This window comes from Engystomops pustulosus, chromosome 5, assembly GCF_040894005.1.
Source record: "Engystomops pustulosus chromosome 5, aEngPut4.maternal, whole genome shotgun sequence".
NCBI classification, from domain to species: Eukaryota; Metazoa; Chordata; class Amphibia; order Anura; family Leptodactylidae; genus Engystomops; species Engystomops pustulosus.
Window position 1 is genome coordinate 65133018 of NC_092415.1, and position 25913 is coordinate 65158930.

The 25913-nt window shown below is 42.0% G+C and overlaps 1 protein-coding gene across 2 annotated transcripts in view; it reads left to right on the top strand.

Annotated features, from left to right (window-relative positions):
* GNAL (G protein subunit alpha L) overlaps nt 1-25913 on the top strand; it is a 173419-nt gene that overhangs the window by 112461 nt on the left and 35045 nt on the right. For both annotated transcript variants that reach the window (XM_072152258.1, XM_072152260.1), the window contains exon 5: nt 18537-18634. In XM_072152258.1, coding sequence (XP_072008359.1) covers nt 18537-18634 — 98 coding nt within the window. The remainder of the gene's footprint in view (nt 1-18536; nt 18635-25913) is intronic.

Genomic DNA, 25913 nt, shown 5'->3' on the forward strand with positions numbered 1-25913 from the left:
GTTGGTTTGTTTCTTATAAATATGAATTTTATATTCTGAGCTCACCCTGTTTTTGGTATTGTTTGGGATATGTGGTGTTGGCCTCTGCACTACGAGTACAGGATCAGTCTGTCACGCTGACAGTTCGATGATGACAATGGCTCTATGTGCAGGAGCGCACAATACCATTGGGACGAGCAGAACTCCTCACTACTCAAGCTTATAAATGGATACCTGTACATACTGTTAGTCAGGATTATTATCCTGTTTTTATCTGAAATTATCTCCCACCCTGTAGATAATTTAAGAGCTTGTCCAGTTTTAGCAGATGAATGTTGTTGTCTGTATAATGAAAAGTTGTACAATTTTCCAATATACTTTCTATATAACAGATTTTTAGCTACAGGAAGTAAATCCTACGCAGAGGTCTAGAAAACCGTGAGGAAAAAAGTAAAATGGAAAATTGTGTAACTATTTATTATATAAAAACTGGACCATCCAAATTTATTTCCCGATTTCTAGAAGTAGCACAGGGGGGCTGAAAATCCCCCTAACTTCCCTATAGGGAATAGGACTTCTAGGACACACTGTTCTATACGTTTCCCCAGAATCTCCTAGAAGTGAGGACAGTGCCCCCCCCCCATAAAATCTCTGCATTATTACTACCTCTGTACAATACAAAAGTAAAGATGTTCTAGTTATTTCCTAAAGTATACAGTCATTCACTAACCTATACATGTCTGCAGATCGGACATGTCCTCTGTAAGTGTAGTTCTTACTTGTTATTGAACTAAAGAAAATCCTTTAGTATTTGTTTTTTTTTATTCATGCACAACGCTTGGTGTCTTTTTGATTTATTTTATTAGGATAATAACAGACACAGACTTATCAAATTATCAACTAAATGTACTCCACCTCCTGCACGTAGGCAGTTTTTTCATAAAAAATAGGAAATGTAGTGTTTTAAATTGTATTCTCTTAGGTACAGTTGAAGTAAAATGTAAGGGGACTCACTAGGAGGCATTATACCAGACTTTTTTCATTGTTTTTATTTGTTCATCATATAAAAGTTACTTTACATAATAAAGAATTAACTTTTACACTGATGTTCTGTTGAATTTTGCCACTTATCTGTTGGGTACAAGCAAAGACCTTGCTGTAACCTTTATGAAATTCATGGAGAGGTCCACCATACTATGGAAGAGGGAGATCTTGGATTTCTTGTTAAAAAAACAATTTTAATTAGTCTTCTAATAAGTCTACTTCTCATACTGATCCACCCCACTGCTTTCATTTGGACAAACTGTAACATTTGGCCGGCGCTGTGGCCGGTGACAGGTCCACAGACATGCGCTGCGTTCTCAGGAATTCATTATACATAGATGTGGCTGCGATGAACTGGCAACGGCTGCGGCCACGCATCTGTCAGTTCGCCACGGCCGCGCCACAGTGAGTAGTAAGAGAAGCCGGCAGCATTGCTTATATTGCTCAATTGCTGACAGCGGCGTGAAACAGAGGGGCGTGGTAGAGGAGTGTGGCGGGGGAGTGTCGGCCAGAGCAATACAGAGGAGTTCTGGCCCTCTCAGGAATAAACCCAACTTCCAGCGCAGGAGATCAGATCTTTTAGGAACAACTTTTCCAACATAAAATAAATTTGGCATATATAGAAAGGGGCTGGGGAGAGGATTATGGGGGGGGGGGGCATGTTTGGTGGGGGTCTTTTTTGGGTGTGACAGGTCCTCTTTAAGGGGCCTCATCAGTAACCAGCACCAACCTAGCTGCACCAACAACTACAGTACAGCACAAAATGCCTACCCAGCAACCAAACACTACATTCAGAGCAGACAAAACTACTAATACTGGAGATCCCCAGAGCAGACAAAAATACTCTATTCTAAAAAAATTTGTTGGGGTTAAAACTTGCTGCTTCCAGAAAATTGCTTACATTCTCTATTTAGTACAGTTCCTTACTTCCGTAGTTTAGATCAGTGATTTTCAACCTGTGTGCCGCGGCACACTAGTGTGCCGCGACACAAGGTTGAGTGTGCCGCGGGGGAAAGTTGCCCGAACTAGGCTGCCCCGGTGTCGAGCTGCCGCCGCGCCCCCGTATTTCTGCCCCATACTTACCTCCAAGTCCCACGTCGGCGATCCGCCCGTCTTCTGTAGCTCCTGTACCGCGCGGCCCATGTCACGTGACTGACGCGACCTCGCGTAAGTCACGTGACCAGAGGCGCGCGGTGCAGGAGCTACAGAAGGTGAGCGGATCGCCATTAGGAGTGAAGGAGACGTCAAGAAGACATCAAGGGTAAGTATATAGGGTTATTATTTGTATAGGGAAGGCAGCTAGGGTTTTTTTTTTATTAGTAAAGGTAGGCTGGGGCTTTTTATTTGTTAAGGGGGGCCTCTAGGGCCTTTTAATTAGTAAAGGGGGGCCTCTAGGGCCTTTTAATTAGTAAAGGGGGGCCTCTAGGGCCTTTTAATTAGTAAAGGGGGGCCTCTAGGGCCTTTTAATTAGTAAAGGGGGGCCTCTAGGGCCTTTTAATTAGTAAAGGGGGGCCTCTAGGGCCTTTTAATTAGTAAAGGGGGGCCTCTAGGGCCTTTTAATTAGTAAAGGGGGTCTCTAGGGCCTTTTAATTAGTAAAGGGGGGCCTCTAGGGCCTATTAATTTGTAATGGGAGACCGCTAGGGCCTTTTTATTAGTAAAGGGAGGCTGCTAGGGGCTCTTGATTAGTAAAGGGAGGCATCTAGGGGCTTTTTATTAGTAAAGGGAGGCATCTAGGGGCTTTTTATTAGTAAAGGGAGGCAGCTAGGGCCTTTGTATTAGTAAAGGGAGGCAGCTAGGGCCTTTGTATTAGTAAAGGGAGGCAGCCAGGGGCTTTTTATTAGTAAAGGGAGGCAGCCAGGGGCTTTTTATTAGTAAAGGGAGGCAGCCAGGGGCTTTTTATTAGTAAAGGGAGGCAGCTAGGGCCTTTTTATTAGTAAAGGGAGGCAGCCAGGGGCTTTTTATTAGTAAATGGAGGCCGCCAGGGGCTTTTTATTAGTAAAGGGAGGCAGCTAGGGCCTTTTTATTAGTAAAGGGAGGCAGCTAGGGCCTTTTTATTAGTAAAGGGAGGCAGCTAGGGCCTTTTTATTAGTAAAGGGAGGCAGCTAGGGGCTTTTTATTAGTAAAGGGAGGCAGCTAGGGCCTTTTTATTAGTAAAGGGAGGCAGCTAGGGCCTTTTTATTAGTAAAGGGAGGCATCTAGGGGCTTTTTATTAGTAAAGGGAGGCAGCTAGGGCCTTTTTATTAGTAAAGGGAGGCAGCTAGGGCCTTTTTATTAGTAAAGGGAGGCAGCTAGGGCCTTTTTATTAGTAAAGGGAGGCAGCTAGGGCCTTTTTATTAGTAAAGGGAGGCATCTAGGGGCTTTTTATTAGTAAGGGGAGGCAGCTAGGGCCTTTTTATTAGTAAAGGGAGGCCGCCAGGGGCTTTTTATTAGTAAAGGGAGGCCGCCAGGGGCTTTTTATTAGTAAAGGGAGGCCGCCAGGGGCTTTTTATTAGTAAAGGGAGGCCGCCAGGGGCTTTTTATTAGTAAAGGGAGGCCGCCAGGGGCTTTTTATTAGTAAAGGGAGGCCGCCAGGGGCTTTTTATTAGTAAAGGGAGGCCGCCAGGGGCTTTTTATTAGTAAAGGGAGGCCGCCAGGGGCTTTTTATTAGTAAAGGGAGGCCGCCAGGGGCTTTTTATTAGTAAAGGGAGGCCGCCAGGGGCTTTTTATTAGTAAAGGAAGGCAGCTAGGGCCTTTTTATTAGTAAAGGGAGGCCTTTTATGACTGTTTTAGTGTCATTTTGTGCTATTTTGGTTGGTGGTGTGCCCCAGGATTTTCTAAGTATAAAAAGTGTGCCGCGGCTCAAAAAAGGTTGAAAATCACTGGTTTAGATTATACTTCTTATATACGTTTTATAGTCCAATAAAATTAGCTTTTTCTTAATCCGACATGTTAAATAAACCTTCAATTGGGATGTCATTACAGGATTTTGTGCTTCAGTGAAGAGCAAATTTAGCATCGGTTCCAGTTTAGATGAGTGATGGTTGAGTAAGAGAAACTTGGTAACGCGTGCTTCCTGGGATCCAAGTTACCACATGGTAACGGATTGATTTTCGTCAAACTCCAGAGTAGATGCATTCCCTGTCTGTATGGGAGCTTTCCCAGACACTTGTTCTTTAGGTTCTATAAGTAACAACAAGAAATTGATGAAAACCATACACATAAACACATCTTCCTTGGGCACCTCCTTAGGCTTGGTTCACACCTTCATTAAGGCTTTCCGATACACATAACAGAAACTAAATTAAGTTTACCTTATATACTCGAGTATAAGCCTAGTTTTTCAGCACAAAAAATGTGCTGAAAAACCCAAACTCGGCTTATACTCGAGTCAAAAAAATAAATCAAAACTCACCTTTCCAGCGGCCCCCTTAGATCTTCTGTGCGATCCATTCGCTACAATGGTATTGTTGTGCTGCACAACGGGAGGGGGGGGGGTTATATACACTGGGGCAGGGCCTATCAGGGTATATACACTGGGGCATGGGCTGGCAGGCTATATACACTGGGACAGGGGCTGGCAGGCTATATACTGGGGAGGCTGTGACCACTGCATTTCCCACCCCCGGCTTATACTCGAGTCAATAGATTTTCCCTTTTTTTTTTTTTTTTTTTTTTTTGTGGTAAAATTAGGGGCCTCAGCTTATACTCGGGTCGGCTTATACTCGAGTATATACGGTAGTTTATTCCATTGACTTAAATATATAAAAATTACCTTTTGTAAAGCTTTAGTTTAGGGAAGAGACAAAAAGCTAGATTGATAAATAGTTAGATATATAGATACAGACAGTAAGCATCAACCGAGGGGTATTAAAGGAGCAATGCACCCTTTGTTCTAAAGGGGCCCCTTGCATGTGGACTTGTGGGCAGAGGGCCCTGTGCAAATGCCCAGTTTGTCGCCCCCTAACACCAGCCTTGCTTGTGCTTACAGTCTGTGCAAAATGGATGGATTTGGATTTTTCCTACTTTACAAGCTTGGTCAGGCTGCAAGTCTTTTTGTAGTTCACCAGATCTTGGGCATAGTTTATTTTGCGTATGTTCTATGCTCCGTTTGGACCAGCACTAAACTGATTGTTGGTTTATATGGCCTGGTGCACATCAAAGTTATGGGCTTTGCTCTGCTCTTCCAATATAGAAGGTCCTAACCGAAACAAAATACTTAAGATGTACAGAAGGTTTTCTGTTCACCTTCTGCCCCTTCTAGGATTCAGCAAGTTCCATTCACTGCACCAACTGTACATCGCATTCTGCTCAAAATACCCCATCTTGTATTCTAACTTTCCCCTGCTTTCTCTTCCTCTTATTCATTATCCCATGAAGCCATAGCACAGAATCACATGAATATTAGGACATAGAAATGTTCAGAGTTGTCCCACACCATTTTTCAGTACAAGAACTGCTCAAGTCTCAGATTTGTTTGCACCAGAGGCAGATGGAATACAATAGTATAGTAAATCTTAGTGGGTGTGTCCCTTTTAAGGATCTCCAAATCGTTTGCCCATGTGATGATGTTCATGATATCGAATCATTACAAGCAGGAATTTTTTTTTATTTTTTTTTTGCAGACATAAGTAATTATTATTGCCATTATTGATCATCATGGCAGCGGGCAGCATGCGCACAGAATGGCATCAGGTTTTATTTACTTCTGTGGTCCCTTTGTTCCATATAATGTTAAGTGTTTGATGTAACGCAAACGCAGGAGAGGGACGGAGTAAAGGCAACACACAGCTGCTGCGTAATCCCTGAAATGGAAATATAAGCCAGGCTCATGTCTTCTCTTTAGTTCATTTTTGTACGTATGAAATCTATTTTAAGAATTTACACCATTTAGTAAATATGACACATTTTCCTTGTTGCACTTGACCTTATTTCAGGTAAATTAACCTTTTAAAAACGCTGCACAGCATTTAGTTGTAAGTTTTTAGTGAAAATGTAAAGATTATTTCCTCTTAAGATGCATTTTTAGCTAATTTATTTTATGGTCACACACCTTAAAGTAAAGTCTACACAGAGGAAATAGTGGTATATTCAGGTCTATGCTATTTAATCAGTTTTTACTACGGTTAGTCTGGATGCATTTGACCGCGGGGTGTCCTGATTTCATAGTGACATATGATGCAAGGAGTCCCTTATGCCCCTCAGAACAGCAGCGCTGCACTGTTATTGTGATTTCAGTTTGTGCATCATCATGATATAGGATGTAAGGAGTCCCTTCTCCACTAAGCAGCAGTGCCAGAGTCTATGGGAAGGAAGCACAATACCAATGTTGGTTACTAAAAGTGTGCACTTAAGTCATTATCAAAGTACCTTTTTTGCATTGTGTAACCATGTTACAACTGTAAGGTTTGCTTTGCTTAAATGTGAATGTCTCTATAGGACAACCATTGTGATCTGTGGCACGTAATGACTCCCACAGGAGCTGATCAGCGTCTTGTATGTAGAACTAGTGATTTGCTTTGACAAGAGTCCCATCGGGAGATGGTGTTTACAAGTCATCAACAAATTTCCACACCGCATCTCAGTATTTTTATAACCGAGTTCTTGGACATCTGAAATGGTCTGTATTTTCTGGTGCTTGTACTAAATTCTCTGAGGCGCAGGCTACATCACACACCTTTTCCTGAGACCACATCCCTTTTACAGACAACTGCCTAGAAATGGTCTAAAACACTCAGCATTCCAGCTACAAATTACTCCTGGGGTAGACAGAATGACTGATAAATATCCCCCAATTTCTTTCTGCAAAGGAACCAGGGCTGTGGAGTTGGTAAGCCAAGGCTTCGACACCAACTCTGACTCCTCAATTTCGCCGAATCTACCAAAATGGTCTCTGACTCGACAGTCTCATTTTCCGGGTCACTCTAGCACTGCTCGAGATAAATGCAGGCATTTCTTCCCTTATTCCTCTAATCTATAGCAGAGGAGCTACGTTCCAGCATGTGCATAAAGTGCAGCCACATTCATCTCCTCTAAAAGCCTAGCAGAGGATGCACTACCTGCACCAACAGGCCACATGCAGCCTGTCATCCCAGAAGTTGTGGTCCACACTCTGCTTAGAGTCCAGTGAGCACTTCCATATATGATGTAACATAACTGATGGAAGCGTTCTCAGCTGCACTCCCCGCTATCCGAACTCCTTCACCCGTGAAGTTCCCACTGCTCCCGGTCCTCTCCTGCTCAGTGGCACATGGAGAAGAGAAGAGGCTGCTGTTATTTATTATATTAGTATTGTCTTTTATGGGACCTCCAGTATTGTTAGTCTAGTCTGCTATGGGGTTTCTAGTGTTATGATCTGCTCTTCGGGACTCCACTATATTAGTAGTTTTATGCTCTGGGGGTCTCTAGTATTTTACACCTGCTATGTGGTCTCCAGTACTATTATTATTCGCTGTGGGGTCTGCACTATTATTGTCCGCTCTTAATGCAGTGTCTTGGTTGCTGGGGTGGTATGTGTATTGTGGCATGTTGAGCTGTATTGTGGCAGGTTGAGCTGTATTGTGGCATGTTGAGCTGTATTGTGGCATGTTGTGCTGTATTGTGGCATGTTGAGCTGTATTGTGGCATGTTGTGCTGTATTGTGGCTGTTGGTTTATCCCGGGTGCTGGTTACTGGTGGCTGGTTGAGTTGTATAACCATATAGCCCATGGACCAATAAATGTTACTTTCCCTTGGCCTAAATCCTTAGGTCGGGATTGTCGCCGACTCCACAGCCCTGAAAGGATTTTGGGGGAAACCTTCTGAAGTGAGGTGCATTTGTCACTGTATTAGTGATTTATATATTAAACCTGCATTTACAATAATTTTAATACTTATTTTAATCAGTATTTGTGACCTCTGCACAGCGCTGCAGCCATGTAATCTTATCAGTTGGGGTTTTGTCTGCTGGGTCATTGTAACCCTGCAAGAAGGGCAAGTGTAGCAGACTCTGTAATCATCTATACAATGTAAGTCCAGCGTAGGGAGTCCAAGCCAAGAGCAGCGGAAAATCATTTCCATCCACATATGTTATGGAATGATCCAGGAGTGAATACAAAAGACAGATGGAGGGAGTTGTACAGGAATAGTAGAATTTGGTTGCTTCCTTGAAAAAACAAAGAAGCACATCTTTATATTGGTTGACTTCACTTCCATGGAGATGAACTGATGTATCACACACCTATAGACAGCTGGTACCATGTTTTTGAAACAAAACAGCCATGTTCCTTAATGCTGAATTCCCATGAAAGAGAGTTCTCACATTTTAATCCTCTAGTGATGTTCACACACTAAAGATCATTATTAACCCTTTACTTTACAATTTTGGTCAATTTTATTGCTTTTTTTGGTCCCATCCTTTCCTCCCTAGAGAGGTTAGTGTTAGAATCCAGAGTATAGTCAGGGATTATCAGGGTGCAGGTTTTTCTACACTTTTAGCTTTTGAACATTGTACAGGCAGTCCCTGGGTTACAGACAAGATAGGTAGGTTTGTGCTTAAGTTGAATTTGTATTTTTGGTCTCTGTGACAATTCAGAACCAGAATTAACAATAAAGCTTTATTGCATATCTTTGATAACTGTTACAGCTGGTTTGTAGCCTGGGACTAAAGTACTGTACATTACTAACATCCAGTGGTCTGATTGTGGCTAGGGGTCATCTGTAAGTCGGGTGTTCTTAAGTAGGGGACAGTCTGTACTCTCAGCTCTGCTAACTCGCCTATAACACATACAGTCAGCTCTTCTATATGCCTCCCTTCCGGATAAAGATCTTATCTTGTCTGCATCTTGTAGAGTAAGTTTCTACACATTCCTGCTTTCCAGCAGGAAGAGCCTGTGTCTGAGCTGGTCTTGTAATGCAGGAGGCAGAGAGCACGACATTGTGCAGACAAGAGAAGCTATTCAAGAAAAGAATCCAACCATAGTCAGAAAATTTACAGTCAGAATCTGGGGTAACCAAATTTGTAAACCCCAAAACTGGTTGAGACAGGTTGGAGTTATATCTGTGAAATGCTGTCATTTCTTTGAGTTTCATGGCTCTGCAGTCCACTCACACACATAGCCATAGATACTATGTACATGCGTATAAGCCGATATAAATACATTGGGCTGTGGGCTAGCCGTGATAACCTTTTGAAAAAATAAGTTTGGAAGGCTAAGATTGTAGCTTCAGCTTTTCCAGAACTTGTTCCATTCCAAAATTCCATTCATTCATTTCCTAGCGAGCAGGACAGAAGAGGACAACTCAAGGACTCCTAGTTCATTGTGAATTTCATTGTTTCCATTATTCCAGATCTTAACAGTTCATAACGGTCCACAGTATATTTTATCTTGTGACTTTGGTGGTTGCGGGTATGCAGGCAGAGTGTTCCTATCAAAATACTTCACTAATTAGTCACTTAATTGCACGACCGTTACCCTCCAAGCTGCAACAGGGAACAGAGTTTGGGTGCGGTGGAACTTGTCCCCTCCCCAGGTGATGGTTTAATGAAGCTGCCACCAGAACAGGTGTGTAAGGAGCCTGGGATTGTTACCACTAAGCAGATCCTTTGGGTGCTCAGATAGCTGCTCTTTAATGGCTTAATGAATCTTCTGCCATAGCATAAGAACTAATGACTGATTTGATGAACTTGCTGATGAAAAATTAAAGATGGCTAATGGTGCAAGGATTCTTTAAATGGTTATGCTTCTAGATGTTATTGCTGAGGAGCTCTGGCTATGGGGAATTTGGGTATCGTTGTAGAATAGTATTTCACAGTATTCTTAGTCAGGGGAGCAATCGCTGAGACTTAAGTTTGTTAAGGAAACCACATGAGACTATTCTGCTGAAATACAAAGGGGCCTTGCTTGTTTTCCTTATATAAAGAAATGTCATTTGGGTAAAGGTGATCATGGGAGTACTTGGCACCTGATCTTATTATATTGCATTGTGCATACTGTATTTGTACATCAATTAGAAACTGTTCGAGAATGAGTGCAAAAGATTATTTACAACTGGATTTCACTCTTTAATCAGTGTGGGTCCTCAAATACCCCTTTCTGACTATTCTTATTCTATATTTGCCTTGTTTTATGTAAAATGAGTAGAATTTAGTATTTGATATTCTACAAGTAAACTACGGGATATATTTTCTGCATTCAGTTCTGCAAAACAACACCTTCCTTAAAAATGCTCTATCATGGCTTCTCAATATTGGGCAGCTGTACATGTTCACTTTGAAGCAAGCCAGCCTTTCATATTGGCTTTATTAAACAGCATTTGTCATCAGATTATACCTCATAAAACATAGGTAAGGTATGAAATACTCTTTCAAGAATTCATAAGTGGAACAGAGAAGAGTCATATTTTGCCCGAGACTAGTCTTTTTTTTTTTTTTTTTCTTTTTTTTTTGGAGTACCTAGGACCATGTTTTTTTCTGTCCATTTAAATATAAGACCTTTAAGTTCCCATCAGTCTTCCATGTATTATGGATCTACTAAGAGGCATCTGCATTGATGCTCCCAATGTAGCCTCTAAAGTTGACTCCTCACAGGCAAAATATGATTTTTCTTGTTCCACATGCATATAGCTATGGAGGTGATTTTCTTTTCAACATTGCATGCATTGAGATGCATTTGTCACAAAACCTGCACTCACCGGCCACTTTATTAGGTACACCTGTCCAACTGCTCGTTAACACTTAATTTGTAATCAGCCAATCACATGGTGGCAACTCAGTGCATTTAGGCATGTAGACATGGTCAAGACAATCTCCTGCAGTTCAAACCGAGCATCAGTATGGGGAAGAAAGGTGATTTGAGTGCCTTTGAACGTGGCATGGTTGTTGGTGCCAGAAGGGCTGGTCTGAGTATTTCAGAAACTGCTGATCTACTGGGATTTTCACGCACAACCATCTCTAGGGTTTACAGAGTATTTTCCGAAAAAGAAAAAACATCTCTAGGGTTTACAGAGAATGGTCCGAAAAAGAAAAAACATCCAGTGAGCGGCAAGTCTGTGGGCGGAAATGCCTTGTTGATGCCAGAGGTCAGAGGAGAATGGGCAGACTGCTTCCAGCTGATAGAAAGGCAACAGTGACTCAAATCGCCACCCGTTACAACCAAGGTAGGCAGAGGAGCATCTCTGAACGCACAGAACGTCGAACTTTGAGGCCGATGGGCTACAGCAGTAGAAGACCACACCGGGTGCCACTCTTTCAGCTAAGAACAGGAAACTGAGGCTACAATTTGCACAAGCTCATCGAAATTGGACAGTAGAAGATTGGAAAAACGTTGCCTGGTCTGATGAGTCTCGATTTCTGCTGCGACATTCAGATGGTAGGGTCAGAATTTGGCGTCAACAACATGAAAGAATGGATCCATCCTGCCTTGTATCAACGGTTCAGGCTGGTGGTGGTGGTGTCATGGTGTGGGGAATATTTTCTTGGCACTCTTTGGGCCCCTTGGTACCAATTGAGCATTGTTGCAACGCCACAGCCTACCTGAGTATTGTTGCTGACCATGTCCATCCCTTTATGACCACAATGTACCCAACATCTGATGGCTACTTTCAGCAGGATAATGCACCATGTCATAAAGCTGGAATCATCTCAGACTGGTTTCTTGAACATGACAATGAGTTCACTGTACTCAAATGGCCTCCACAGTCACCAGATCTCAATCCAATAGAGCATCTTTGGGATGTGGTGGAACGGGAGATTCGCATCATGGATGTGCAGCCGACAAATCTGCGGCAACTGTGTGATGCCATCATGTCAATATGGACCAAAATCTCTGAGGAATGCTTCCAGCACCTTGTTGAATCTATGCCATTAAGAATTGAGGCAGTTCTGAAGGCAAAAGGGGGTCCAACCCGTTACTAGCATGGTGTACCTAATAAAGTTGCCGGTGAGTGTAAAGCGTCATGGCATATCTTCTGAGGGTTAGCGATTGACCCTGTACATATTTTGGTAAAGGTTCTATCAATTTTACTACTTACTAAAAACTTTCATGGTAAAATTGACAAAAATTGACTTCAGCCATTTATCTATAATATGTTAAAGTTTCACATGGTACCCTTGGTCTTGAAAGGGTATGTCCCACAGTAAGTTGTTTTTTTTATCTAATTAATGAAGCTACAATGTAACTTGCACAAGTCCAAAAACGTTTTGGCACAGCTTAACAGAGCGTTCTAAAACAAATTTAAACTTCCTGTCTGCAATGTGTACGACGGGAACTGTGCCGCGAAAAAAAGTTTTCTTCCCATGCTGCCAAGGAAGGGATCAGTATACTTGGTATTGCATCCAATCAGGGGACAGAGTTGCCCTACAGATTATGCAGTTAAAGTGGTTTTTCAGGAAAGACCACAGATCTATCCACAGGACAGGCCATGAATAGTGGATTGTGGGGGAGCAGACAGCTTAGCGCTTCCAGCACTTTGAGCACCACAGCGCTGTGTATGACAATCCGAGAAGTCAGCAACGCTAAATACTACTTCTGCCTCCTCCCCTGCAGCGCTTGATCGCTCACTTAAGCCTGTGCTGTAAATATACTACAATGCAGGTTTGAGGTACCTAATCCGTTCACCATAAATGTACTGTCTGTAGAGTAGTGCTTTATAACGGCGAATGCTTTGATAATCTTTGATGCTAGGACGGCGCAATGTGTGCAGTCGGTGGAAACAAACCCATACGACAGCCTTGCCTTATATTTCTGTAGGATGCAAGGATTACCATCCTGTGCACTGTGTGCATTCCCCAAGTTCAAACTAAAATATGGGTCCATTTCCAAGAGAAGCACACGTTCTAACATTATGTGCAGCTATGTATGGTAGAAACTGCCAGGAAAGGGACGCCACATTTATGGAGAAACAAAAAGAAGCTATGGCTTTTGAAGGGTGACAACAACCTTCAGCAATACTAATAATAGAAGCAAACCATTCTTTGTCGTGGAAGGTGTTAAATTTAATAATAACCTGATGGGTGGCCAGTGGTGTTCAATTCTATAGCCGATCACACCATGTATACCCAGCTTTGGAGAAGCTCATACCTATTAAAGAACTTCTAATATGTTTATGTATTTTCTTATTATATTGACTGGGGACATGGAATAAATGCTCCCTGGAGGCCATTGCTTGACACTATATTATCATGGGAAATCTAACAGCACCTGGATTCTTTTTTCTTTACTAATTGACTGCTGCAACAGCACCTTAAAGATGCAGTCAACCTGTAATATAGGAAAACAGACGTTGCATCAGTATTGGGGATAAAGTCTTGTAAAGAGGGCACAGATTAATTATATTACCCATAAAAGTGGATTAAATACTCCATTTAACAATTATTCTGCTACAGGTTATATACAGGAACATGAAAGATCAAAATACCAAATACAAGTTCAAAGTTAGTATGGGGAAGGTCCTTTTACATCAAATACACAATGCACAAGCTAACCTTGTCCTGAAGGACGTGATAAAGTCGTTTCTGAGCCTAAGGCTCAAGAAGAAAAAGTGACTTTGATAGGCACAGCCATTACAGAAAAGAGAAAATGTTACACTGACTTCAATGTAATAAAGACCATACAAATAGTGTCACAAAGTTGAGATGATCAGATTATGAGGGGAAAAAAACCTTTTGACACAACTTTTTTTTTTTTTTTTTTTTTTTTTTTAATAAAGGTTGTTGTAAAAACCTAATAATTCTATGGTCTTGTATCTACATACTATAGCCTCAAAACAACAACATAAAATTATTAACCATCAGCAAACTGCAAAACACAGAATTTAATGTCTGATGAGATGGTGGCCCTTCTCCCCGTACCCCTAGTATCAGCAGACAAGGTCCTTCTGCGGCTCTATTAATGGCTGTACTACTTCCAGAATAGCTTTCAGCTACTGCTTACATGGGATGGTGGAGTGTACACTCACCGGCCACTTTATTAGGTACACCATGCTAGTAACGGGTTGGACCCCCTTTTGCCTTCAGAACTGCCTCAATTCTTTGTGGCATAGATTCAACAAGGTGCTGGAAGCATTCCTCAGAGATTTTGGTCCATATTGACATGATGGCATCACACAGTTGCCGCAGATTTGTCGGCTGCACATCCATGATGCAAATCTCCCGTTCCACCACATCCCAAAGATGCTCTATTGGATTGAGATCTGGTGACTGTGGAGGCCATTTGAGTACAGTGACCTCATTGTCATGTTCAAGAAACCAGTCTGAGATAATTCCAGCTTTATGACATGGCGCATTATCCTGCTGAAAGTAACCAGTCTGCCCATTCTCCTCTGACCTCTGGCATCAACAAGACATTTCCGCCCACAGAACTGCCGCTCACTGGATGTTTTTTCTTTTTTGGACCATTCTCTGTAAACCCTAGAGATGGTTGTGCGTGAAAATCCCAGAAGATCAGCAGTTTCTGAAATACTCAGACCAGCTCTTCTGGCACCAACAACCATGCCACGTTCAAAGGCACTCACATCTCCTTTCTTCCCCATACTAATGCTCGGTTTGAACTTTGAATCATCACTGTGTTACCGAGGACTACAAATAATATCTGAGATAGAATTACTACATCAACTTTTACCTTAGACACTAGAAATAGATCTATCTGCCACAAGGGATGGCCCACTACGAGTGACTGAAAGAGAATACTTACAATCCATTTTTTTTTTTTTTACCATAGCCCGGTAAGTTAAAGGTCCCCCTCAAGGGCACATGGTATAACTCCAGTCAAATGCTTGAGCAGTAGAAAGCTCCTTGCTTAAGGCTAACCGTGACGAAGAAGCTTTCTCATGGGTTCTCCACTTTGGGTATAAAGATTACCCCCAACGTCTAGTGACATGTTGAAGCCTCTGTCAGAGCCGCAATGTTACCAGCACAATATGCTAGAGGGGACCACCAGGAGGAGTGGTCATTTCATGGTAGGGCATCGGCATTCTTCCAGGGATATTCCACAAGTTACATAAAATTAAGTTTGATTCCACATATTATTTTTGTAGCTTAGGTGTCAATTCAGCATTTTTAGAAGAGATAAGAGAGGTCGTAATAAAAAACTATTCTTGTATGCAAGTGTTGGATAATTACATTGTGATTGCTATAACGTAGAAGTATAGGAAACTTAGAACTCTGCCACCTCCTCTCTTTTTCCCTATGACCCGAGATGAACCGGTGCTGTGCTGTTGCAGGCGCTCTGATTATAAACCAGTTTGACAATCATTGTGTTTTTTTTCAATTTTTTTTTTTTTAAGCAAATGCCTAAATAGTGTAGCAACAGTTTTGTAGATGACTTCATGAATTGTGTGTGTGTGTTCTCCTGTGGCTTTGTCTGTACATCCAATTTTTGCTTTTGGAAATCGTTTTACTCTAAGAATTATGAAAACTTAAATCAAAGGATGATCTTGACTCTGAAGGATTGCTCATTACTTGGAGATAGGTGATGTCTGATATTTATGAGTTTATGGAGTTTCTTATTTGCATGGGAGAGTAGCTGTGTAGTCTTTGTAGCTTCTGCTTCCAGCTCAATAGGCTTTGTGATCGACAGCTGATCGGTGCAGTGCCCAGGTGCTGGACTCCAATTCCCAATTAATAACCCGTTGTTTCTTTTAGACAACCTCTTTAATTGCATGTGTCATAAAACTAGCTGTGCCTTTGCCTTATGCTTCTGGGGAACTTAATACATTAACACTACAGGCAGTCCCTGGGTTATGTACAAGCTTCCATAGGTTTCTTTTTAACTGTATACTGTATATTTTATAATTGTAGATCAAGACAAAAAAATGTTTTGCCCCAGTGACAATTGGAGTTTCTAATTTCTTTGCAGTAATGGGACCATCAATAAAGCTTCATTACAGTCACTTTACAGCTGATCATTGCAGTCTGGGCCTATAGTTAAGCATACGGTGAGCTTCATCAGAGGTCTCAGTGGGCAGAGGGGTCAGTCTTTAACGAGGGGTCATCTGTAAGTCGGGTGTCTTTAAGTAGGGGACCCCCTATCCTAACATTGATAGCACCTTGCAGAACAAACTCCAATTCAATATTGGTTACTTTATTTGAGCATTTTTCCCCCCGCTCCAAGCTAAACAAAACCAAATCCGCTTATTTAGGACCAACCAACTCCTACACACCAGTATAAATGGAGGAATCTCTACTAGGTTCTTGCAGAAGCCATTGATTGCTTTCTACTTAAGTTTTTTTGTATTTCAAATTTTCTTTTATTTTTATTTTTTTTTACACTGCATACCATATCTACATTAAAAACTGCACTTTTGGCAACAGAAACCCAGGAGAAATAAAAACATCATGTGCAAACTATTAGACTTGCACAAAACAAACTGTTAATCTCTGTAAGCATGACCAGCGGCCAAAAATAACCCTGCTGATTTCACGCTCTTCCTCCTCGATGCCCCGATTTTTCAGATTATTGTATTACGTATGTATAACTTTGTTCCTTTGTGGGTTTTTCTTATTTACAATGAAGTCAAAGTACACACTTGTGTTCCATATATAGTATGTGTATCAGAAAGATTTCTATATACACAAATAATTTCCCTAAACAATAACTTATCACAACCTTTTGTGAGTCTGTTGGCTTCTAGTTGTTGAAGTATTCGGTGACATGTATTCATATACAGTCCCCTACTTAAGGACTCCCGACTTAGACGCCCCCTAGTTAAAGACGGACCCCTCTGCCCACTGTGACCTTTAGTAAAGCATCAAGAGAGCTTCACCATAGTCTGACTGCATTATTTAGCTGTAAGGTGTCTGTAATTAAGCTTTATGGATAATCCTTGGTCCTGGAACTACAATTGTAAAATATACAGTTCCGACTTGCATACAAATTCAACGTAAGTACAAACTTAGTAAGTACTGGTTGTATACGATTTTTATGAAATTACTGATTTTAAGTGCAATGATGTGCACCTGGATTAGGGCACATTCACATGGCCGTCTGTGGGGACGTACATGCGGCCGCAAATTTGCGCCCCATAGACGGCGTGGCGCAGATACGGTGCCACACATGTGTGGCACCGATCCGGGCCTCACACCGCAAAAAGATAGAGCATGCTCTATCTTTCGGCGTGTGTGTGGCTGTGCGCCGCTATTCTCTATGGAGGCAGGAGGGGTCACCACCTCCTCCTCTCCAGCACACGGCAGGCATACCACGTGTGAATGGACCCTTAGTGTTACTGGGATTGGTAAAGTTCTAGTCCAGGCACATTTACTGTATATTGAAAAATCATTTCTCCCAATAAAGGAGTTTTCTAGGTGGAAAACATGAATGACTTCTCTATAGGATGGATCATTAATAGGTGAAACACTTAAGGACTGACTTGTCTTCTTCCAGCACTGTCACATTGCTTGGGCTTGGGCTTGGGCTTATTGATGGCGTTGTGACACTTGGCACCCCAATCACTCTTATTAACCACTCCATTAAGATGCAGTTTACGATGGTGTTTCTAATTTACCAGGAGCTGCAAACATGGTTATCATCTTGATCTTTTATGATCTATGTTTTGAATTTTTTTGTACATAAGGTATAATAGATATCACCACCAGGAACTGATTGGCGCCATTCTCATTGGTGTATCTTGTAAATGATTATCTGCTAACAATACTGGAAGGTGGAGCTTCTGTTCAATAGGATGTTTTCTGTGAGAGTCTTGGATGATAACCGTCTTATCTAACACACATGGTCACTTGTGAGAGTGGCCAGATCCTTGCCTGATATCTTGTGTAGGAAATGAAGGGTAATCCACCAAGATGAGCAGCTGCAGCGACTTTTCAGTACCAGCATTTTGAAGGGTGAATTGGTCCTTTATATTGTGCGGAGAGTGGAGACTTTTTTCATGGTCAAAAAATATTGATGACATGATTGGTTCCTAGAAGGAAAACCAGTCATAAGGTTATTACCATTAAACCTAATGAAGGGTTTCTGCTGATGCTGGCTGAGTCGCACAGTGATTTTGACCGAATAGAGTTCGCTCCTTGTGACTGTGGGTCCCTTGTGAAGGTTCCAGATGCTTTTTTAAAAAAAGTTATTATAATTAGATATGAGCTATACATAAAAAACATGGGGCACAGTATGATGACTTCTGTGGGAACCTGTCATTTAGGTGGAATGGTGAAACCGTGATAGCTGATCCTGCAGCGGATAAACAGAGAATAGGAGGCAGACAGCACAATGTTTAGTATTGTATTGGCTTTGTTCAAATGAATGGGTTGATCTGTAGTGACCTAGTGTGACCACTATAATGAGAAGGGAGCTGTCTGCTTCCTATAAATGCAAGTTATAAGTCCGTCAAGTCCCATTATAAATCCTACTTCTGTAGTATGTGAGAAGAATGATATGTCCTAATACATGACATGCCTGCAATTACTTATGGTTTGAGAACTGGAACTTGTTTCACCATGAGCACTAGAGCTAGTTGGTTGTTATGCATGTACACACTCTTATTTAGATGTCTGCTTTATACATATGGTAACTGAACGGTTGGATTGACAACTTTCACTTTTTGTTTCTAGGAATTTTTTGAACACGCACAAAAACTTTGGGATGATGACGGTGTGAAGGCTTGCTTCGAGAGGTCAAATGAATACCAACTCATTGACTGTGCACAATAGTAAGTGATTCTCTTCTGTTCTCATAAAGCCTAAAACTATGTAGAAAATAGAAGCTGGGAGATAAAAAAAACAAAAACAAAGGTCTTCGCAATTTGATCTGTAAATGTTGCAAATTTATTGTAACTGCTGCTTTTATAAATAGCTCTAAAAGCTCTCCTTCTGAGACCCCCATAATCATATATGAAGAGTTTAGCGGCTTTGCTGCAGGATCTTGGCGCCCAGATCCCACAGATGAGAACTTGTCGCTTGCCACTGTGTTTTAGTGCTCAGCACATTTTATGAATGTCACTTGCTTTTTCACATGGAAAGATTATTTTGTAGAAGTGTGTATTTTTGTGTATATAGTGTAACCTATATGGATATGTAAGGACATTGATTTTAAGAAGGTACTTGAGATGATGCCAGGCTTTCAGTGGTCGCTTGCTCGTCTGGTATTAAAGCCATTGAAATAGTTAAGGAGGTTTAAATTCCCATTGAATAGGCCCATTTAAAAACTTGACATGTGTTGAACTTCTCTAGGGCAGGTTATGGGAACTTCATTCTTGTGGGAACATAAGCTTTTAGTCTGTTCAGTTATCAGACTGCATCATGTAAAAGTTTGATTTCTATCTTCTGTTGGGTGAATTCAATGAAATATTGTTCTTGGCTTTTGATCAGAAGACAGAGTGTAGAAAATCTTTCTGAAAACACAGGTGGAGGGTCCTTTTATATAGCGTCACTTATCACACAGTGCAGCTTTTTCCTGTCATGTTCTGCATGCTCCATAAAATAATATCAAACAATGAGATTTGTATATTAATGGATACTGGAACAGATGAGAAGACAGAATATGCCTAAAATTTCATATCAACCAAAATTTCTGCATATACTGTGATTCCATGATGTTATCTATATTTTTCTTTTTTTCAGTTTTTTTTTGTTTTTTTTCCCTCCGTATTGTAGATGCAGGGTTTTTTGTTTTGGAGTAAAATAATATGTGGCAGAGAAATTTCTTCAACTTGTAAATTCAAGTGCGGCACATTTAATGCTGAAATATCTTGCAGAGGCATAGAGAAAGCTTTTCTACCATAGGACTGGCAATGTATTGTATAGAAATGAAAACTTCTTTTGACCATATCCGTTCATGTAGTCAAATAGGGGTTACACACTCTGTAAAATGAGCATCTTCTAGGCTACCTTAAAAGAAATCTACCACCAAATTCAGGGATGATAAAGCAGGGATACAAACTGTATTGCAAGGAATTTAAAAGGATAATATGTGTATAGGAGGAAGTACCTACATTATGGTCACGCAGGACCTATAACAATTTAGAAGTTACAATGTCCTCATATACATGCCCTCATATACATGCCCTGTATATGTATATGTCTCTTTTATAACCGAAACAATGAGCATATACCAAACCTACACCCCCAGGGCCATCTACACCAGCGAGGACAACAGAGTTACTCCCAATCCCCTGGTAATACATTTAGGTAGGATTCAGAAGGACAGCAGTAAATGGCGACTCAAGACACCTGTCCTATATAGTGTGGACCTTCTTTTATTCTGTGGATGAGTACCCATTTTTTCAGAGGAAGCGTGGAGTTAACAGACTTAAACCAGGCCTGAAAAGTCATTGAGAACCTAGCTACAGTCTTCCTAGTACAGTATAGCGTTTAAAGAAGGAAGGCCCGGTCTTCAGTAGACTGATACAGCTCGGGGTATATTTATAGCAAGCCTGTCATGTACGGCCACTCCTGTCTGATCAAACTGGAATCTGTGTACCTGTTCTCAAAACCCCCTTGGCTCCGGGCAAGATTATTTTAGATGGATAAAGGTATCCAAGGTCTCTGAACATTTACGGCAGAGGTCTTGAAAAGCTGGGTGGAACCTACTAACTCCGGGAAAGACCAGGTCTTTCTCCTAGCAGGCTTTCACCAAAGTTAGTACCCGTGCTGGACGGGCAGACACCCTAATGGCCTTAAATAAGGGTCCTACCAGGGACATTCAAGAGTAGTTGGGGAAGGGGTGCTCCACCAACTGTTCGCCTAGAAACTGTGTATTGATGGCATGATGGAGGTGGAGGTATGGCAGATGAAGAGTTGGGCAGATCATTGGAATCTTTCAGCTGATGAAATTATCTAAGCACCCCACCATCACAAATCTACATTACCCCTCTGGTCTTCCAGCTGGCCTCACTGTGCACCAAAGAGAGTTCAGGAACGGTGGGGTTATTTCACATTGGAGTAAATTTGTCAAAGCCTGAGATATAATAGTGAGAGCATACTTTTGCACACAATAATAGTAGTTGGAGAAGTAAGGGGGATGCTCCTCTAATCCTCCCATCTCCCCCAAACAGAAGTGCTCATTGGAGGTGCAGATGGAGGAATATGGGTTAATAAGCATGGCCATTGGTGCACAGCTTTTCTAGGTGGATCTTACAGTGGCAATAGCACAGCTGGGCAACCCAATAGTATACATCTTGCCCAAGATGGCCTGCGCCGGGTGGAAAAGGTGTAGCTTCGAATATGCCCTAGTGCGATGGCACACCAGAGCCAGGAGGGGGAACACATTTAGAGAGTCTGTGACCGAGCCTGTGACCCGAACCCCCAAGTAGGTGATCTCTGCTGTGACTTGGGAGAAATGGAGGGGAGCAAAACGGAAGCTAGATACTCAGCAGTGTCGCCCTGTGACAGAGTAAATAGAGAACTATAAGGAATTGTAAAAATCCCCAAAAGCTTCCACCACCGCCCTGGGGTCTTGCAGCAGCACTGTTGCATTCCACAAAACCTCCGTAACAACCGTAGGGATCCAACTTAGCCAGCCAGGCAAGCAGTGTCCTGCAATTAGTGAGAGGAAGGACTCCTCTCCAATCAGGGGCAATATGTGGAAGTTTGCCAGTCACCGATCAGTACTGGACAAGGAGTTGTGGGAGAACATTATGGTGAGAAACATTATGGTGACCAGGTCAAGCCGGCGCCACACCTAATCCAACCCCAGGCTTCCAGCAAGAGGAGGTAGTCTTACTACGGAAGGTAGTGGGGGAGGTTGCCGTCTTGCCTCCTATCTAGGGACCTAGCCCATACTATATTGAAGTCTACCAGCCACATTACTGGGACCCCCTGAATAGGCTATCGTGTAGTCAGTAATGGGCTGGAGGAGATTGCACCTGAAAGGTGGGGGGGCATAGATGTAAACAAGAATCAGTGGGGGGGGGGGCTATGGAGAAGAGCATGAGGATTACATAACAGCCATAAACCAGGGACATTTACTGATCGGTAACATCACCGTGGTAATAAACAACGGCACCTGGGTGTGTTACCAGGGCCTGTCCGTGATGTTACTTCCCTGGCTGTTAGACTGAACCTCTTCTTCTGCCTCTGCACTTTCTCCTTCCCATTCCCTGATGAAATAGCAGAGGTGGTTCAGCACAGGGGGAGGAAGGGAAGGGCTCCGTGCAGATTGTAACAGCCTGTGAATCTGCAGCACAGAGGGGATTGGGTAACACCCTCAGGGGCCCTTTTGACACCCTCAGGAGCACAACAATCACAAAAAATGAACGATCTAACACCTACCTTTGTAAAACTTATGAAATAAAAGCATCTGCTTGTAGCTTTCATGTTTCTCATCACACAGTTTGCTGAGGCACATATCTGCATATTCTGTATTGTATCACCTGTATCACCGGTCCTCACTGAGAACACTGTTACACACCAGTTGTGAGAACCGCATAAGAAAACAAGGAAAATGCCAGATGTGGTGGAAATGTAGAGCACATAGCAGCATAAGAAAAGTTTGTTGGAACAACTTTTTAAAAGCAGTAGATACAGTGGTCAGAATCATCCATTTTATTACAGTAGTAACCTCATTTGTTAATTCACACACACGGAGCCATTCAGTGTCATCATCAAAATAAGGGATCCCGCCAGATGTCCCGGTGCAAGAATGTGCTACCATTTATGGAATTTGGCCAGGAGTTATAATGCGGAAGTATCCACAATTATAATCTTATCCAAAACCAATTATTTAATAAAGTGCAAGCCAAAAAGTATATTTGTATCATTTTTTATATATAACTGTATTTGCTATATTATCTGTCAGCGGCTATAATACAAGATGCCACACCTCACATCTATTAGATAGTATATTTTTACTTCCAGAAATCCACTGGGTTTTTTTTGTTTGTTTTCTGAAGGCTTTTCTATGTGTTCCTGGCTTTTAGCAGCCTGGTATGTGTTATTGATGGCATTATGGATGGCTTTTAACAGCTCTTGTGGGTTCTACTAATGTAATGTTAATTATTATTTATTTTCATTCAGAAACCTCTTCCTGTCCATAGACAAAAAGTCTACTGTACAAGCTTCAAAGATTAGTGTCAGGGCAAAGCATATGATGCTATGGTTATTTCCTAATCTTTGGATCTCTACGGAAACCTTGTTTGCCTTTTTAATGAATGAATTCACTTATTCTATATATCTATTGCATGCCCTGATCTTTCCAGACATGTTTAGTTGTTGCACAATGATTGTGGGTTTATAAGAAAAGTTTGTACGGAGGGAGGTTCATGGTGAAGGGGGTCTTAGTAGTCTCTTTGGCTGGAATACTTCACTGTTTCCATGCATGTTTTTGCAGAATGAGCCCAGTTGGATTTGCGCATCCATGATCATTTTGTTTTCCGCATCCTCTGCCTGCTTTCAATCTTTGGTTCAGGACCTTTGGCGAACCTTCAAAGGAAGGTCCTGAAATGGCTCTTGTATTCATGTGTATTAAGAGCATGACCAGATGTATGAGGATTTCATGGGTCAATGTCCTTGTGAGTATAAAGTTTGGTGAGTGGTTTGGGTGGCCATGGGCCCCCTAGAAGGCTTGGGCCCCAGTCTACCACCCAAACCGCCTGTATTATTATAATCTACTTCTGGTTACTGAAGCAGTAATGCGCAGCCAGAAGTTTCTTGTGGGAGCTCACTCCTGTCTCACCATTAAGAAATAGCCAGTAGTACAAATGTACGGCCGCCCGTGGCTCTTATTGATTCACTTATGGTCCTTTTTACTTGTCAAAAGTCTAAATCTGGTGAATTGACCTTCAGGATCGATGGACGTAATAGCCATAAATATTGTCAAATTTTCTTTGACATTTTGCCACTTAATGAGCTTATTTATGTATGTATCATCTTTCCTTTGGTTAGAACAGTCTATTTTTTACATGGCTTACTTGCATAAAATTGCTTGGCATATGTTGGTTACATTTTTAAACCAAATTGACAGGAAAATGGTCTTTCAGGGGTTTAGACGCGCTTTAAGATTTTCAGCTTGAAACATAGTTGTGCCACATCAATACGTGAAGCAGTCTTTCTTACATCAATGGCTGTTGTCCAACTTTTACAGTAATTGAAATTTGCATTGTGTATATGTGCCCACATGGAAATTTTACCAAATCTAATGAGTCTTGTCAAGCAGTTTCTGCTGGTGTTATATTAAGAAAAAAAACAAATTCAAATCAACACCTATTTTTTAAGGAATTGTTTTGGTTTGATTTCTTATATATGACTTTGTGTGATTATTGCCATGGATTAGAGCTGGTTTTCTAAAAACCTAAGGCTACATTCACACTGCTGTACGGGGACCGTATATACACACCCACCATATATATGTCCCCCACAGAAGGCAATGGTGCACAGTGCCGTACGGGAGAAAGATGGGACATGTCCTACCTTTCCCTGGAATACAGCGCCATGCCCCATGTTTCCCTTTAGCAAGGGGCGGGGGTGTGCGGCGCTCATCCCCTCCTCCTCTCTCCGGTGCCGACGTGTGCCCAACATGCTACGGAAAGCAGCAGGACACAGGACGTCTCGGGAAGCCCTGATTCCTGCTATGACCCACCAGTCTCAGCGTTTTTTACAGAAGCTTTATCAGATTAAGTACTATATGGGTCAGCCTATTAGTTTTGCACTTGCCATGGTTAAGTTTTGTAAGAGTGGCCAACCCCTTTTAGGTTATAGGTCATTGCTTGCTGATCAGTGAGGGTGTGACCACTGGGTTCCTGTATCCATTCAGTTAATGAGGCAGCAGGTCTTACTTGCACATTGCTGGAATACAAGGAGGTATTCTATACGGCAGTGGTCCCCAACCTTTTTTTGCCCAGGGACCGGCTGTAAACATATATTTTCTCCAGGGACCAGTAGGTGGGGGGGGATACAGTCTGGTTTCTGTTTCATAGCCAAAAATGTAAGTTTGCATGCCCCACATAACTCCCTGTGTGCCTACCTTATATTGTCCAATTTCCTGAAGAAGCCCCCCCCCCACCTTCTACTATCCCAGCTGAACTAAAAACAAAAAAAATACTCACCTTCCCTGTTCCCCTGCAGCAGTCTTCTCTTCGCTCACCATCAATAGAACAGTGCATTTACATGGAAATTAAGTAATGGGAGAGAAGACTGCTGCAGGGGAATGGGGAAGGTGAGTATATTTTCTTTTGTTTGCTTTTACAGAGGTCCAGCGCGGCCTGGAACCAGGTGTTCCATGGCCCGGTCTTGGGCCATGTACCGGTGGTTGGGGAACACTGCTATACGGGACTGATTGGAGAAGATAGAGATTAGTAGTAATGATGGTGTTTAGCCCGTAGAGGGCTTATGTACTTTGGTGGTAATTTCTGTATCTTTTATGCTTTGGCCTAGGGTGGCTTTCTAGGTGTTTACATTGTTTTTCTGGTTAACTAATCTAATGCCTTACCAGAGCAATGTGGGTTTATGTTGATACACTCTGGTAAAGGAAAGGGATGTCATGTAGCTATGATGAGTGATTAGCACTAAATATAGCTCTGTATAACTAACAGAGAAAGCACTGTTTCATATGAAGATCCACACAAACACAGGGTTGAATACAAGGAAGCTGGGTTAACCATTTCCCTGCCGATGAGATAATCAGTCATTCCACCGGAACTCCTTGAGAATACAGCGGATGAAAGAAATGGCTGTGTTCTCAGCAAGCAGGCTTCCTTCTGCTCCACAAAGCTCAATCTGCTTAGGAAGTGGCACGACAAAACAGGACTGCTGGCCTCTTCAGCATTTTACATACAGGCCTAATATATGTGTGTTCCAGGGATTTTTACTACTGTCAAAATGAAGAGATGTAGTCATGGGTAGCTAGATCAGCGTTCGATGGGAAGGCTATATATATATACCGCTAGCTCAATAGATTATTCATTTAATACTGTCATTTGATTGGCTGAAACTACAGACCCAAAGCCTGAGGCTGCCTTGCTGAGAGATTCTGGTGACAACATTTTTAGTCCTGGT